Consider the following 17,432-nt stretch of genomic DNA (forward strand, 5'->3'; position numbering starts at 1 on the left):
AACATACTGATGAACAGGTGAATTGTCAAGATGACTTAGAGGTAACCTTAGCTCTGTCCCCTGTGAACATAAGGCTACAACGCAATCTTATTGCCGCATCCAGAGACAGATGCTCTGTGGGTGTAGATTAGCATGACTTTACAGAAGTCAGTCGTGCTACAGCTGGTTTCTATCAACAGAAGCACAAGTGCACTACTCCTCAGCATCATATCTTCTCTGCACAACGTCACACACCTATGAAAGAACACCACAGGAGCCTGCTGCGAACCAGCACACCTAGCATCCCAGTGACTTGCAGCTTTAATAACACCAAAGCAAGTGGCTTCAGAACATTAAAAGGTCATGTCCCTTAGCCAGAGCTATCCTTGAGGAATTTTTCAGTTTTCTTTCTAACCCCACACTTCCAAACCATAGAACTACTCTAACAAAACAAAACAAAACAAACAAACAAAAAAAAAACAAACAAAAAAAGCCCCACCAAATCCCCCCAAAAACCAAAACAAAAATGACAATTTTCTTTCTAAAGCTAAGATAGCAAAAAAAGCTTTCCTTTCATATTTTCTTCATGTGGTAGCTGAGACCCCAACCCAAATCCTCTTACTTTATTGACAATCCCCACTTTAAAAGATCAGATAATGAAAAAGTTACAACATAAGAGGAGCTATCTGCAGAAATTAGAAGCAATTGGAACAAACAGTACCACACATGGCAAATCATCTCCATACTAATAGCCCCCTGCATGTGGACAACAAACACGCCTATGGCAAAAAAGGTCTATATATTGAATGACCTCTTATGACACAGCAAGGAAGAAGTCTGAGACACCTGGCTAACCTCTAGATCAACCATCTTTCTTAGCAGTGCAGTGCAAGTCCCATGGAGTGATGGGACATGAACAAAAATAACATGTACCAAGCCATACTTTGGATTGTTGATATTTTTCTGTGCATTTGTAAAAATAAAATTGATCTCTAGCACTTAATTCAAATAGGCTTACAGCTTTGTTGAGATATTATGTCCCTCCTACATTTACCAGCAGAAAAATTCAGACAGACCTATCATGCATGATCTGGCCTTAGACACCTCAGCTGCAGCAATAAGGTTATTTTAAGGGAGACATACCTGCTACGGTCTGAACCTTACACAACACATTACCATACATCTAAAACAGTTGCTAAACTATTTATAGACATAGTGAATGTGCTCCTTAATAACTCTGGTTTACTTAGGACGGTATTCAAAAGTAAACATCATATCATTCATCTGGGCCTGTCAAATACTGAGCGTCAATTTGGAAGCTGCAAGCAATGCACACATTTTATCCTGGCCCATTGCACAATGATAGATTTTTTTTCCTTTGGTCAATAAATTCTCTCAAGACACTGCATTTAAAAGCTTTAGATGTATTAACAGCCAAATCATACTTTTAAAACAGAGCTTTTGATACCTGTTGCAGAGCTGGTAGGAACAAGAACCAATGATACCTACAGGCTTTCTTGCTGCCTTTTGCAATGCTCTTCTCTCATTACATTTCGTGGACTTGGGTGTAAAAGAAAAATCTTTATTAAGGAAAAAATTCAAAAGGAAGAAAGCATCTCTGAAGGAAACAAAGCATCTCAGTTGTGCCCTCTGTTTGTGCAACAAGAAAATGAAGCTCGTGGTGGTGCTTGCTAAAACAGACTGCAGCTGGATCCAAAACATTATTGATGGGTAACTGAAGTTTATATATACACTGATAAACACCAACACTCTAGACTAATGAAGATACAGACATGCTCTTCTGTTCGATAGTATCTAACAATTTTTCAAGGGACTGTAATCGAAGCCAAAGACAGCTTGTTTACTCTGTATTAAAATACAATATTTCATATCACACTTAAGAGTAAATGATACATATATCATCTGGTATTTAGATAGAGCTTTAGATATCTAAGAGAAAACGGGATGTGTCAGTTTCAATGAGCAATCCCACAAAGAATGACTATGATACTCATATAAAACCAACCTATGGACAAGCCCGTAGAACGGTTAGACCATGAAGTCTACTACACCAAATCATCCGATGGGAAATTAACTGACCCCTCTGGAAATGATGTAACTGCCTTGTTTCATATAGAAGAGATTCAAAGAGATTCCGTTTCCCTACTCCACCCTCATCCCTGGTATGTCCACAAATTAGTAAGAGGCACAGAGAAATAGGCACAGTCTGTGCCAGTGTACAATATGTAACCATACTGAGAAATTATTCTCGGAAGAAAATTCTTGCATTGAAATAGACTTTAGGTATCACTGAATTCACTCCATGGTTCTTAGAGGTCAAACAAACAGGTCAACTTACGTAGCTCTCCTACTTTCAGTATTTCGCACAGCATCTTTGTCAGCTCAATGCTACTTCGGCCAAATGGGCACTCATGCTTGTCTTCTCGACTGCTGTTCTCCAGGACAATCTGAAGGAGGAATCAAAATGGAAAATAATCAGTTTGAAGAACCCAGGAGTTGAAGTACAGTCCTCCACATCCAACATTTACAAGATATACCAGGCTGAATTTAGGAAAGTGTATGTGGAGGCTCTGTTTTTATAAACCTTAGCCCTCTCCCCAGCTAAATGACCTATGTCTGAGGCAGTCAGCAACACGGAAGCAGTCCTGCTCCATGACCAAGTGGGAAGCTTTGCCATTCCTATGCACTCTTGCTGTTCTGCACCACCCCTGGCTTGGAGAAACTGCAGTAGAAGTCAAAGAGAAAGAAATCATTTCATTTCAAATTTGTCAGTTAAAGGAAATTAGAGATAATGATTTATAGACATGAACACACCTAGAAGGAACTATTAAAAAAAAAAAAAAAAGTGGGACTAAAATTGCATTTTAGATTCAGGCTCCAAAAAAGGTCCAAGTTTCAAAAATCAAACTGAAGTCCACAAAGGAAGAAAATGTGCATGTTGCCTCTATCATGGAAGAAACTTGCACACAAAACATTTCAGGGATCACTCTTGCATCAAGCCTATGAATGATGCAAAAACGACTCAAGGAAAGCCATTATATTCTCTGTTGAGTGACACTGCAAAATAAATGGGAGAAAAGAATTCCTTGGACATTTTTATACCCATTAAGCTCTGCCATATCAGATACATTATTTCACTGTAGATGAAAAAATTGGTTATAAAAATACTATAGATTTCATTGAAGCTGTGAGCCTGAAAAGAGAGCAAAATAGGGGCTAGAAAAAAAAAATGGTCAAAACAGATTCGCAGTAAGAATTGTCTTTGCAGTAACAAACTTTGCCACCAGCTTTAAAAAAAAGAAAAAAACCATACCCTAAACAGCTGCTGCATAGCCTGGGGATGAGGGACAGAGGAAGAAAATGAATTTCAAAGGTAAGAGATTTTGCTAAGCACCAGAGAACCTCAGAGGTTCTCTAAATTTTCTTCACAAACAGGTGTTTAGGCATTGCTCTCTGCTTTGCATTCCTCCTGCCTCCTTAGCTCCCATCTTCATCATGGTTTTTGTTTGTTTGGAGGTTTTTTTTGGTTGTGTTTTTTGTTTGGGTTTGTTTGTTTGTTTGTTTTAAGTCTTTCCATTTTGGCAGCAAAGAAAGCTTTACAGAAGGCTCCAAGGTTGGAACTTCACTCAAAACAATGTGGTGGAGGAGAGGACCAATGCAACACTGGATGCCAGCAAAACCTTTCCCTCCCAGATCTTGGTTGTGACCGTTTCATGCTCTCTTATGTGCAGAAGGCTTCTCTGTGAAGCAGTTAAAGGTAAAAGTGAGAAAGAGTGAAAACCCAAAAGCAAGTAGGAAAGTTATGTGCTTCACATAGCATGCCAAAGCCTCTTCACCAAGCATCTATTTTAGTCCTACTGTACAAAGGCCAGCCTCTACCTGATACTCTGCTCCCAACTCATCACCCAGGGATGTAAAAGGCTGATTGCTCTCTGTGTTATGAGTGTGGATGATCGCTTTCTTTTGTTTTCCAGTGGTGGTTGTGGGGGTTTTTTTTGTGTTTTTTTGTTTTGTTTTGTTTTGTTTTTAAATCACCTAGACTTCCCACAGAAGCTTAGAAAGACATTGGGAATATAAGTATTTGACCCCCACAAATTTTTACTGGGCTTTTCCAACAGGATGGTGTCAGAATCATGTTCACCAGTCTGCCAAGAGGAGTTACTTTTCCTTCTTAACGTTTTGGTTTAAATTACATCTAATTGTTCCATGTCATCTCTGGATAACAGCTGTACCAAATCAAAGAAACACCCCTGCAATTTTTGTCTTGCGTTGCTGCAGCCACTGTTCGAGGAACATGTGAACATGACTTTGCATTCTGGATGAGTCATCCTGCTTCCTTCTCTTTCATGGAGGACGGTGCTACATTTCCATACCCAAATGCGGGAGCGATAACAGAGTAGCACAAGCGCAATGTAACGCTGTGTCTCAGCACCTCCCTGAGATCACTTCTCTTGTTTTATTATGACTGTGTTTTATCTCTCAGCTAATAAAACATAAAATCTGCATACTGGAGCAGGGGGCTGCTTTGACACAGATTTAGATACAGCAGAGAAACACTGGTAATAAAATCAATGGAGAAGCAAAATGAAAGGGTAAGGGGGAGGGGAAGGGAAGCACTTGGATCAGCATTCCTGCTCGCTTCTGGCAAATGCATTTCGTTGAGTTTCACATTAACCCGACATATTAACATTTCATGAGCACATAAATATTTAACGGTGACACCATATATGCATATAATGTAAGGCAGAATTACAGCAATCAATAAGAATGCCAGAGAAATAGTTAAGGCTCTGTGTATTGCTATACAGCAAATTAAATGGCAATTTGAGTAATCAATATGTAAAGCAGCCTCGAAATGATCCTCAGACACACTCTCTGCAAGCATCATCTTTTAGCATTTGCTGTGCAAAATAAGGTAGAGCTGACAGGTTACATTTCTGTAAGAAAGGAAGATGGAAGGCCCTTCACTACATTTAAATATCTGTAGGCAAATTTGACAGATACAGATCTTCAGTAAGAAACAGCAATGGTAAAAAGAGAAAGAAAAAAAAAAAGAGGTTCTTATAAATACCCAACGAGAAATCATTCCTAATCTTGGCAACAGATTTACAACATTCACTATTATATTTGTAATACTCTTTTCACGACTTCGCGACTCATATCCTGTTCCAAAGTAAAATGCTATAAATACAGTTGATAACGGCATGATTTTCATGTTATTTCCTTTATCACTCCGGTTACGGAGGAGAAATAAGCAGGGAACGGACACGTTTACTTCATAAACTGGTGAAAACAATAGCAGGGAAAGAAAAATAACACACAGCTCTAGACTGAAAATACTTCTGTGTGTCTACAGAGCATACTGCTGGCTTGATTCACGTTTCTATCACAACAGTTATTTTACCAAGGAAAGGAAAGTAGTGAGGAAGTCACGAAGCCCACACAACCTTCATACAAATGGAGGTCTATCATTAATGCTCATGAAGTGGCTGCACCCTGTTATCTTCTTCCTCGTCCCCCTCACAAATCCACAGTGAGCTGCAGATGCACCAGACATTTCACAGCTGGCAGGTATGGTGGTTAAATTTTGCTTGGGGGAAACACATATTTAAAGGCAGAAACCATGGACATTGCAGGAGAGCTCTTGGCACCACAGAATCATAGAAACATTTAGGTTGGAAAAGACCCTTAAGATCATTGAGCCCAACTGTAAACCTAATACTACCAAGTCCACCACTAAACCATGTCCTCAAGCACCACATCTACACATCTTTTAAATACCTCCAGGGATGGAGACTCAACCACTTCCCTGGGCAGCCTGTTCCAGTGCCTGACTACCCTTTCGGTGAAGAAGTTTTTCCTAATATCCAATCTAAACTTCCCCTGGCGCAGTTTGAGGCCGTTTCCTCTTGTCCTATCGCTTGTTACTTGGGAGAAGAGACCGATCCCCACCTCGCTACAACCTCCTGTCAGGTAGTTGTAGAGAGCGATAAGGTCTCCCCTGAGCCACCTCCAGACTAAACAACCCCAGCTCCCTCAGTCGTTCCTCATAGGACTTGTGCTCTAGACCCTTCACCAGCTTCATTGCTCTTCTTTTGGACAGGCTTCAGCACCTCAATATCTTTCTTGTAGTTAGGGGCCCAAAACTGAACACAATATTTGAGGTGCAGTCTCACCAATGCCGAGTACAAAGGGATGATCGCTTCCCTGGTCCTACCAGCCACACTATTTCTGAGACAAGCCAGGATGCTATTGGCCTTCTTGGCCATCTGGGCACGCTGCCAGCTCATATTCCTTCTTCCTTCAGTCCTACCTCAACTCTGGTCTGCTTGGCTGCCCTTGACTTTGAAATTAGGAATCTACTTCTGCCACTTTTTCCTTTGTTCAGTCCTTGCAGAGCTACACAATTGGGAACATCCACTATGGAAACGTGGCTTCTAACACACTAGGTGTTACACAGACAAAACCAGCTCACAGTATGGGAGTACTAAATGCTGCAGATCCTCTTCTCTTCCTCTGTTCCTTTGACCAATTCTGCCCATTACCACGAGGCAAAGCAGAAAAACACCATGATATGTAACACTCAATAACAACAACAACAACATATTTTTTTTCTTTAGGGAAAAGCAAAAAAATTGAGACAAAAATCTCAAGAAAAAGAAAACAAAATGGAAAGAAAATTTTCAGAAGAGGGCAGCCAGTAAAAGTCTGAGTGATGAAAAGACATTAACAAGAAAGACAGAAAAGAGAGTTGATTTTAAAAAAAAGTTTCTTAAGTTGATTTTTCTTTAAAAAAAAGAAAAAATGCAGCTCAGAAAAAGGGAGGAAAAAAGAGAAATTGAGTGAGAGAATCATAGAATGAGAACAAAATCATATCACAAGAAGAATGAGATTAATTGACTAGCAGAAGAGGAGAAAGGAAGAGATTTAAAAATGTTTTTAAAAATGCAAGAAGGTGAAATTCTTAGGAAACCAGTGTTATCCATTTTCTTGACATTTCTACAGATGAAACTGTAGCCTATTAAGGCATGGGAATTCGACAGTATTTGTAGCAGAATACAGATCTGTACAGTTTTTACTATACATACTTCTCTCTTATTTACAAATTACTGCTGTAAATGGAAGAGAAACATTTCCCAATTACCAAACAAAACCAGCGAGTGATCAGAAAGAGAAATGAAGGCTTGATCGTGTTTCCCAAGGTAGACAATTCAGGCAGCATTGGTCAGCAACTGGTGAGAGCTGAATTTCTTCTGGGATTTAGCCATATGAATTGCCTGAAGTACCCTGTTTCCTCTGAAGCCAAAAGTCTTTTCAAGAAGTGGAAGGCAGCCCTCCAACATCCAATTGTCCAACAAAGCATTAAGAGAGATACAGGAAAGAATATGCCTCCTTAGAGAATATGTTAGGTTGTTGTTTTTAACTGCAAGACCTTTTGTACTTCCCCTCGTGTTATAATCAATGGTGCTCAGCATCACCCAAAGAAGGCTCTCCTCCCTTTATAAGATAACTACCAATGGCATGGATAATAACAAAATAAATTCAAGTGTCATGCCAAGATCACAGAAAAATAATGCAAAATCTTCACTAGCAAAAAAACCAAAAAAACAAAAACCACAAACCAAAACCCCACAAACCAAAATCAAAAGATTTTCTAACTTCATGGCAGTGTTCCTTTGTAGATCGTCCATTGAATTATTCATCGAGTCCATCACTACCTCAGGAGCACAAAACAGACCCTCAGGGAGGCAGGGGACTAAATTAAGAATTTTCCACATTTGACTACCATGGGCTTAAAAATCTGCATCAGCTTCAATAATGAAGCTTATTCCTGCAACTAAGAGTTAATGATTGACAAAAGGCAAAATTTTGAAGACAGGTATATCCAAAAGCTTCCTCATCCAAATCCAGGAGGATGAAACCACCAGACAGAAATATTCTTCCTTCACTGGGAAGGAATATTGATTTACCCAATCCCTTAATCCCCCACATTAAAGATTAAATTGGCTCAAAGTATACTGCCCACAGCAACTGCAGATGTAATTCTCAGATTCCCGAACCAACCTCAGACCTTGGTAATGGAACAGAGATTCATTATGATTAGGAAATAAATACAGAAGTGAAAGGCAAGACCCACTATAGCTGCATCAACACTTATAATAAATCCCACAGCAGACAGTTCAACAAGCATTGCTGCACTATTAAAAAGGACCATTTCCTCAGACCTATTTTGTAGTACTATCTAAAACGATCCTGCATTAATACATACCAAGTTTCCTAGCAGTCTGCTGTAGGTTAATATCAAGAAGTTCAGAGAGTTTGTTAGCAAAGATGGTAAAAACCTCCTTAGACCCAAAGCAAAAAGTCAGGCAGCATTTTAATATCCAAAAATTGCAGGCATGCTCTTCCTTTTCTGGACACTGCTTTTCCTTTTTGTAAGCCTCCTTATCACATATGGTAGGCTTTACCATTCCCTTTTCATTTAGATGCTTTAAGTAACTCTAGGAAGCAAGTCCTAAGGATATGCTTCCTGAGAAGGATAAGGGACTCTACTGCAGACAGACTCGGTTTCCATTCATCCTCTTCACCAATTTTGCTTTCTTCCTAAGGCAGCTTGTCATTTGCCTCAACTTCAGCACCCATGTTCTTCCAAGATCCTTCGCTCAGCACTGTCACCTCTCACCTGTCTTTTTATCTTCATTATTTTAGTTTCAATTTCCCATGCTTCCTCTCTCCCTTATCTCAGCCTTCCTGCACATTCCTGAGACATTACAGAAATTCCTCATGGCAAAACTAAAGTAAAGCAACAGTTATGTCTGCCTTCCTCAGGAAGGCACTAGAATTGCAATTTAAGCCAAGATTTGAGAGAAGAGCTGAGACCTACTACAGATAGTGAAAAAGAAAGGAGCCACTGACACAAGAAACACAGACGCAAAGCTGCGCCTTGTTTAAGAGACCATGAGTTTAGGACCACATTAAGGATCAGACAGTAAGAGTCTGATACGTGCTTCGTCGTGCACAACTGTGAATAAGCACCTGGGGGATAACCAGCGCACCGCCTGAGAAGCGCGCTGTAACCTGCTGCTCCCGCGGAGAACTGCTAACAGAAGGCACGGATCCCACTATGGCAAAGCAGTCAGGAGACAGCGACCCAGTCAATACAGGGCAGGAGGGAAAAGCAAAGCATCTGATTATGTCATTATATAACAACATATAGGTAACAGGGTGAATTCAAACTGCCATGGTAATATTACGGCCAGTGTTTGACTCTGCAGCCATAAAACACTTCTAACAAAGACGGCTTAAAATTGCCAATAGTTGGTTTTCTTCTGGAAAAATTATGGTGTGTGGTTTTTTAACCCCTCTTTTAAAACAAACCTAGTGCCAAACTATCACAAGCTAAATTTGGATGGTTCCGCAGTTGCTCACCTAGCAATAAACTTTGTTTCTCAAACAAACACCTTAGTGTGAAGCATGACTGTATTGTCTTTATTTTCCATCAAAAGCTAAATACACAGTGGTTTGTCTTGAAACATTATGTATCTTCCTCCTTTCTTTGCCACTCCATGCAGAACCAACCAAATCACTGTAAAGCATGGTGGTAAGACCCAAGATGAGAAGGCGCAGCTGCCGTGTCATCTCCAGAAGCAGCACCAGGATGTGCTCTTCGCTTCCCACAGGCACAGGACTGATTTGGTGTTGACCTGGTCCAGTTTGAAAACTACCAGCCAGCTATTCCCTCTCCCTCCATGCCCCACACAAATTTAAGAAGGCAATGCTTTCCCTGCAATCCTCTCCTTGCTCACCTGTAGCAGAGGAGGAGGGTAGGAAACTGCAGTACCTGCAAAATATAGCAAGTTTTTGAATTTTATTTTCTTTCACAACATGAAACAGGCCCTATTAGTGCCCTAACATCATTGTGCTATGGATATATTAGAAAAGCATCAACCTTTATTGCACATCAATGAGACTGGCTGCTAGAGTAGTATCACAAAAGCTCTTGGCACAGAGTAAATGGGAAAACCTGTGAGACTCCATAACTAGTCGTCTTCTCTCCCCATGTATACACATCTCAGCTTTGCAGGTGGAGGGATCATGCCTCCACAAAAAACAGCCAAGTCTTTCTGTGCTACTGCTGCAACTCATGGTATGATTCAAAAACCTCCTGAAGACAATAGCTAGACTTGCAACAAATTCTGGGCCCTTTGGATCAGGACCTTGTTTAGCCAACAGCTTCCATATATCTGGGAAAGTTTAGGTGTGCTGTGAATGGTGAGAAGTGATCTGAACATATGCAGGACTGTAACGCTGTCATATGTATCTCATAGCGCACACCACACAGGGCTGTGCAGTGGGTGCCATGACTCCTTTACAATTCTCGTCCTCCCTCAGTACTAACTTAAGTCTGCGTTTATGCTGCAACTAGCCGCTCCAGGTTTTTGCCTGTTTACTATAGGGGACCCACCTCAGTTCTGCCATCAGTGATGTAGGCCCTCGGAGCAAAACCACACGACTTCCTGGTGTGTTGGTATGGAAAGCAGAGACATTGAGTGATGTTTGGGAAAAAAACAAACGGCAGGCAGAAAACCAGTCAGATATCTGAGCGGAGGGTAAGAACAGAGAATGGAAAGACTGGCAGAGAAAAGAGAAGGCAAGAACACATTATCAGGCTGGGAACCACTGGGCTTAGGCAATTGGGTCTTACGTGGCAAACCTCATGCCTTCACGAGACACACCAGGAAGACACATGTAACAAAGCTCACTTTTCTTTCTACCTTTAGCAGAACAGAAATAAATTACATCCTTCTTCCTATCATTTCTGGGGAAAAAAAAAAGGCATGGAAGAAATCAGGCTCAGCTTTATTTCAGAAAATGCTGAAATTACATGTTGGACTACTCATATCTGATCAGGGTAGAATGAGTAGGCATGAGGAGACTTTGTGAATTGACGGAAGGATGTGTAGGCAGCCTCCTATACAACAACTGCATGGGTTAGAAAGTATACGGCAGACAGTCTGACTGTGACTCAACCCATTTAAGTTCTGAAAGGTCTCTGCAGGATGCCAGCAATCTTCCTGCCTGCATCACCGGCACTTGCAAACAGAACCTGCTCCTCCACTGTGACTTCTGGAGGCTTCAAAAGGAAAAGAACTCCCTCCTCAACGCCACCAAAAGCAGCAACTCAAGTAGCTGCTGGGGAAGAAGTGTCTCTGCATTGCAGCTGTGTGAATAACCAATTTTGCAGCTCAGCAGATGCAGGGGAAAAGGGGATTTTCTACTACTGACCCTAAACCAGCTCAACTCTTAATTTGCAAGTAATCAAAATAACTCTTGGCTCAACCAAAGTCCAAACATTGTTTTGATTTGGAGCATTTTGATAACTTTTAAAATTTGTTTTAAATACAAGAACAGAAAATTTAGAAGCATACCACTAAATATCTTGCACATCATTCACAAAAATGTAGTAGCAATGGACCCATTATAAAACATATCAAGGGATTATTAATAAGCCCAACTTTTCAGCATGGATTTCAACACTGGTTTCCCACCCTGGTGACAGTATTTTATACTGAAAATTTTACATTCAATATCTTACAAATATTTGCATGAAATAGATAAGATCAGTGGGAAACGGGATAAACCTTCTCTTCTACAGATGAGGGACTTGAATTTCAGGCTACAGTAAAATGATCTCTGTCCAAGGAACACTTGTTTTTCCCTACACATATGAATAACCTACTAATCTAATAAATGGCAAAGAATTGGGCATAAACTTGTGTAGCCAGCTGGGCAGAATCCAAATAGATGGACAGCCAACACTCAGACCCAGAGCCGCCAAGTTTATTTGCAGTTTCTGCCTGAAGCACCAATCTCTTGTGCTTAAACAAAACGAGGAGACACGGTGTGCGTCTTCTCAAGGCAGAATCTCACCCCAAAGAAGCAGTGAGACTTGCTAGAATGTGGCTGGTCATAAGCGCAGAAGAAAAATATAGACAAGTCACCAACTTGTCAGTCATCAAAAGCAAATTCATTACAATGAGAAATGCGGACCCCACCAGAGACAATGTCGTATAGGACTTCTTTGTGACTCAGCTGACTTTCCGTGAAATGCAATAACCTCTAATTAAAACCCTACACTCCTTCCCAAACAAAGGTTATCACTATAGGTAGATGATTGTGAGGAAAATGTAAAATAATGGAATATTTCAATGGTAGTGCATTAGAAGCTAAGGTGTAGTTGCTGTAAATTCAGTTTACCCAATACTATCTGTTCTTTCTGCCTGGAAACACTGTTAAATTAGCTAAGATCCAAGATGAATGGCAGTCCACTCACAACTAGAGCAGTAGCTTTGATTTTGCTGCCTGCTATCGAGAACACCTGAATGAACATGGACTGCACATATAGGGATCAACTTACAAAAAATGCAAAGCTAGTGTTTCTATAGAAGCATCCCAGGCACAAACATGGCACATTTACACACAGGACAACAACTATCAAATTTCTCTTTTTGGGTTACAAGTAAAAGGAGTGCTCTATTTTGGTTCCTTTAGCTTGCACTTTACACCAAATTAAGTAAATATCATTATTTTACATCAATATTAGCAATCACTGAAGTGCATGCACACAAAAAATAAAATCAGGCAAATGAATACACACCTACAAACACATATGCATACAAAATATTTCAGTTTCCTATATTTATACCTCTCTCCTCATTGTCTCTTGAAACCAAACTGGATCTGAATAGTCCTGCACCACAAATTCCCAAACAAGTCGAAGACAAACCACCAATAAATGGAAATATTAATAGCAACGGTGGCATAATAGTATTTCCATGGAAAGGTTTTTCCTCAGACCGTTTTTACACTCAGGAAAGTTTCAAAGGCATACTGCTACAAGTTACCAGTAAGAAAAATCTCAAGATGTCTGCACTGAATAAAGCCTATTTTAAACGGTAACTTATAATTTTATTTTTAAAATTAGTAGAACATGAAGCTGAAGTAGTTTTGGAAAGGAGTGAGCTGGAACTGGGGAAGGATTCGTCTGCTCCAAAAGAACAAAAAAAAAAAATTATCTGTCACAAAGCTTTATTCCAATCATTTTCTTCACTGTTAAATTAAATTATACACTGACTGTCCTATAATTATGTAGCTTGGGAAGCTGCCAATTATTTCCTGTGGAAACTTTTAAAATTTCTTGCAGAGATTCAACATTACTTCCATCAATGCATTCCATACGCTATGTCACCAGCTTTTAAAAGTAAAGCCTCTGATGATAGCGATTGATTATTTAAGTGGAACATGAAAAAAATGCAGTGCATATCAGTCACTGATAGCACCAGACAATAAATAAAAAAAAGAAAGAAAAGCTAACTCAACAGAAAACTAATTCAATAGGAAACTTCTTTTAAAAATCCAAATGATAGCTAAGGACACCCCACAATCAAAGAAAGCATGTTTTCTTTTCCCCATCCACAAAACAACCTTTCTTCTGGAGGCTCCAGTCATACTGTATAGTAAACAAAACCCGAGATTCAAAAACAATTAACTCAAAGTCTAAATAAAGAAAAACAACACTGCGTTTATCTGAAGGAAGACAGCAAGTAAAGAAAACATATTACTGTGATTTCAGGAATAAGTATCCAACAGGAAAAAAGTGAATGAGAGAAATGGATTGTGGGGAAGTAGGGAAGAAAGAATCAAACAGGGGAAAAAAAGTTTTGTTATTTTTGTTTCCTCCTTCACCATGCAACACCCACGTTTTCACCTTGAAACGCTTTCTACTTTCAAGATGCAGAGTTACCCACCTGCTCCACTGCCTTCATACCCGTGTTCTTCAACAGATTGCAATTGTATTTACTCTTCCTATGAGTACTTTTGTTTGGGACTGGTCTTTAAACCCCCACTCGTGCCCCCCCCAAAGGGCACTTCAGTTTCAGACATCCTTCCCACCTAACTAATCCATTTATTATGCAAATTATTTCTAAGCAGAATCACTTATGAGAGGCAGAACAAGGAATGAAAAGGGAAGAGATTACTTATTGCCTGTCTTCTAACGTCTCCTTATCCATTTTTTTTTCAGTAATACAAGAAGACACCTTACTAAGGGCCATGCAGCTGGGGCATCCTAAGAAAGTGGCAGGTCAGACTGCAGTGATTCATGCTGCCCATTAAAATGCAGCACTGCCAATAGACTCAGTGAAACCATCATAATTTCCTGAGAGTGTCTTTGCTTAACACACCACATTCTATCGGGAGAAACTTCATATTTTCCAAGTTCGTTTCAAACCAACTCTGGTTCTCAGTCTCAATTTTCAATTACTGCACAGCAGACATATTATCTCATTTGGTGGCTTAGAATTAACCCATGGTACAGCAATCAACTGTATTGTAAAGGGCCAAGTTGAAAATAATCTTTCCTCCTAGGAACCAAAACATTTCCTAGTATCAACGATGAAAAAAAGAGAAGAGCTCCTGTCAAACCAGTAGTTCAGTATGAAAGTATTATTTGTATAGCTAACAATTTCTTGTGGAAACTTAACCTTGACCACAGAGAGAATTTTTGTTAGGTACAGGAGTAGAAAAATATCTGAAAAATAAGCAAGGTCAACAGGCTGTACAAGTAGAGCAAACTGGTGTTGTGGGAGCTTTGGGAGCCAAAGGCCATGAAGAAAAGGTAATGTTAGATGTGAAATAAGGAACTCAAAATGAGAAGGGAACAGGCATTTCAGGGCCCACAGGAAACTACTGTACGCCAGCTAGTAAGTCAAGGAGATGAAGAAATAGAAACTAGGTGTCTTCTGCAATCGAAGACTAGCAACGCTGTAGGAGTTGCACAACACCGTTCATCTCAGAGGTGTTCAGCATGCTGTTAACATGACAAGGTGGACCGCCGCAGACGAGTGAGCTACCATGCCAGCAATGCTAGCATAAGCACTAAGTAGAACTACTCAGGAAAGATGGGTAGGCTAACATACTCCCAAGGTGTGTTAACAGTTCCCAAAGCAGCTTTGAGCAAGCAGTTTAATCTGAGCATGCCTCAGTATGGCATTTCTAGTGCATGTGTACTCTTTCTCAGGCGGGAAACACATGAAGCACCCCAACGCTCTCCTAACAGGAACCGTACAAGAATAAAACCACACATCTCAAAATAACAGCAAAAATTCTCAGTAACGCAGCAGCAAAAATACTGCATTATAGAAACAAAGCTGAGCCAGCACCAAAGTCCTTTCTAAAGAGTGGCTAATTACATGCTACACTGAACCCAATTTTTAAGACAGCATTTGCAACGTGAAAAGGAAAAATGAGAAAAAATTGAGAGATGTCAATGAAAGTTCTATTTCAACAGAATGTCTGTCCTCTTTAAATTCTTTCAGACTTCTTTAAAACACAACTCTCATTTGGAGCACTGGCTACCCATACTAAGCATATTCTCAGAATTTAGAATTTTCAAAAGAAGCCTGTGGAGTAGCACCATCCCGATCTTATCAAATTTTAATGAGAAAAAGTAACCCATTCTCTTTTTATAAGCATATTTCAGCATAGTTTATCCAGAAAACATACTCATTGCCTAGTATGCAAAATAACCCTTCATTTCAGGTGTTTATAGGGTTTCATAAATTCTGCTGTATTGCATGCTACCACAGTTTCTTTTAACAGTTATTGCTAGATTCAGACTGAGGCAGAAAGATATATTTAAAGAGCAGATCTGACAATCTTGTGGTCTCCTATTCTGTCCATGGATCATCCTGGCCTGGATATCAGCACGCCCTTTGCAAACCTACCAGAGCTTTGATACTATTCTGCTTTGATCAAAACTGAGACAATAATGCATATTAGAAGTTCACTCTTCACTTTTTAGTAGAAATGATTGGTGTGTCTACTGTCTCCTTGCTACACATTACCTTCTTTAAGCAGGTCTGCATGTGCGCTTTTTCTTGGGGAGTTAAACCATTCCTACTATCTCAAGACACTGACTTTCTAGACTATCCTCTACTCCCATATGTGCTCGCTAGGTTTACACTTGGCAAATATTGGACTTCAATAAAGGTCAGGAAAAGCTGTTCTATTCAGAGGCAGGTATTATTCAGCTCAGAGGTATTATGCCTCTTCTTGTAAGGATGCAACATATAACTTGCTTTAACTGCCCTTGAAATAACAAATGTAAGACGTGGAGTGGGCACGGGGCAGGAACAGGTTGTGCAAGTGAATCATGATGCTTTTTACCTATTTTTCTCCAAGCGTTACCTCACCTACAGCAGTCATTTTAGTGGGAGCATTTTAACTCTCAGGACACTGCCAACTCAGTCAGTTATCAAGGCATTTGCTCATCAAAGCCTTCTTTCCACAGAAATCCCTGACACAGTTTTTGGTAGACTTAGAGCAGGGCAGAGAACTCTGCACAATTACTGATTTCTGAGCTTATGGACATCCACCATGCATCTGAAAAAGGCAGAAGCTTATCCCCCTTCTCTTTGCAGGCCTAAGCAAAAAGTAATGTTTGCAAAAAGTAATATCTATAATATTTGACTCAGCAATGACAGACTAGGCAGCTATGCAGCTTTCTCCCAAAGCTTTTACAGACTTATGTCATGTTTTAGTGTTACGTGGCTTGCCTTCCTAGAGTTTGTTGTTAATGAAATCAGGATACTGAACCTCCTCTTCAAAGTCAACTGTAAACAGGACATAATCAGCGTGAACAGGCAACTGCATAGATCTCAAAGACGAGGAGAAGCCTTACCCGTATATAAGCATCCTGGTGATGTTTAGCAAAGTACAGCATGTTGTCGAGGGCTAGCATTCCTGGAGGGGTCTGCGTAAAATCCATTGCTGGGTTTACATGATTCTGTAAAAAGATAACAAGATCACTCAGCATCTTTACAAAAGCTATCAGCTCCCCAGTGATGTGCACCATGTTAGCATCCTACGCCAAAAAGTCCAGCAACAGAGCTCTTTTGCTGAGGAGAAAACTCTTAACAAGGAAATGGCCCATGCCTCAAAGAAGTTTACAGCCAAATGCAAACACTGCGAGGCTGGCATGTCAGTCATTCACTTCTCTAGCTACTGAATGTAGGTTTTCCAAAGGTTGAGTGCTTTAGAAGCACAAATCTTTAAGTCTTTCATGGCAGATAAGACTCCTCAGTGGTACTACAGACTAAAAGTACTATTTACATGAAAATGCAGATACATATGCAAACTGCCACCAAAGCACTTATTTATACAACTGCTCTGGAACAATTTCAAATAAACCACAAAAAGGAGAAAAGACTACTAGATTCAAAGCTGTATTAAGTCTATTGGATCTTGTGACTCCTGAACATAAAGGACGTCAGACAAAAATGTATGAAATGAAACAGATTAATCTCGTGGAATTCGGGTAAATTTTTTGTTACATTCTGAATCTACGGATTTCAACTATGGAATTAATGAAC

General features: G+C 40.0%; 1 protein-coding gene across 3 annotated transcripts in view; it reads right to left on the reverse strand.

The window, feature by feature from the left end:
* The window catches only part of ELMO1 (engulfment and cell motility 1), a 310,449-nt gene that overhangs the window by 150,720 nt on the left and 142,297 nt on the right, over positions 1 to 17,432 (reverse strand). For all 3 annotated transcript variants that reach the window (XM_082337795.1, XM_082337794.1, XM_082337796.1), the window contains 2 exons: positions 16,742 to 16,846; positions 2,339 to 2,447 (listed from right to left, as the gene is read on the reverse strand). In XM_082337795.1, the coding sequence (XP_082193921.1) occupies positions 2,339 to 2,447; positions 16,742 to 16,846 (214 nt within the window). The remainder of the gene's footprint in view (positions 1 to 2,338; positions 2,448 to 16,741; positions 16,847 to 17,432) is intronic.

The sequence above is a fragment of the Platalea leucorodia genome, assembly GCF_965183815.1.
Source record: "Platalea leucorodia genome assembly, chromosome: 1".
Taxonomy (NCBI): Eukaryota; Metazoa; Chordata; class Aves; order Pelecaniformes; family Threskiornithidae; genus Platalea; species Platalea leucorodia.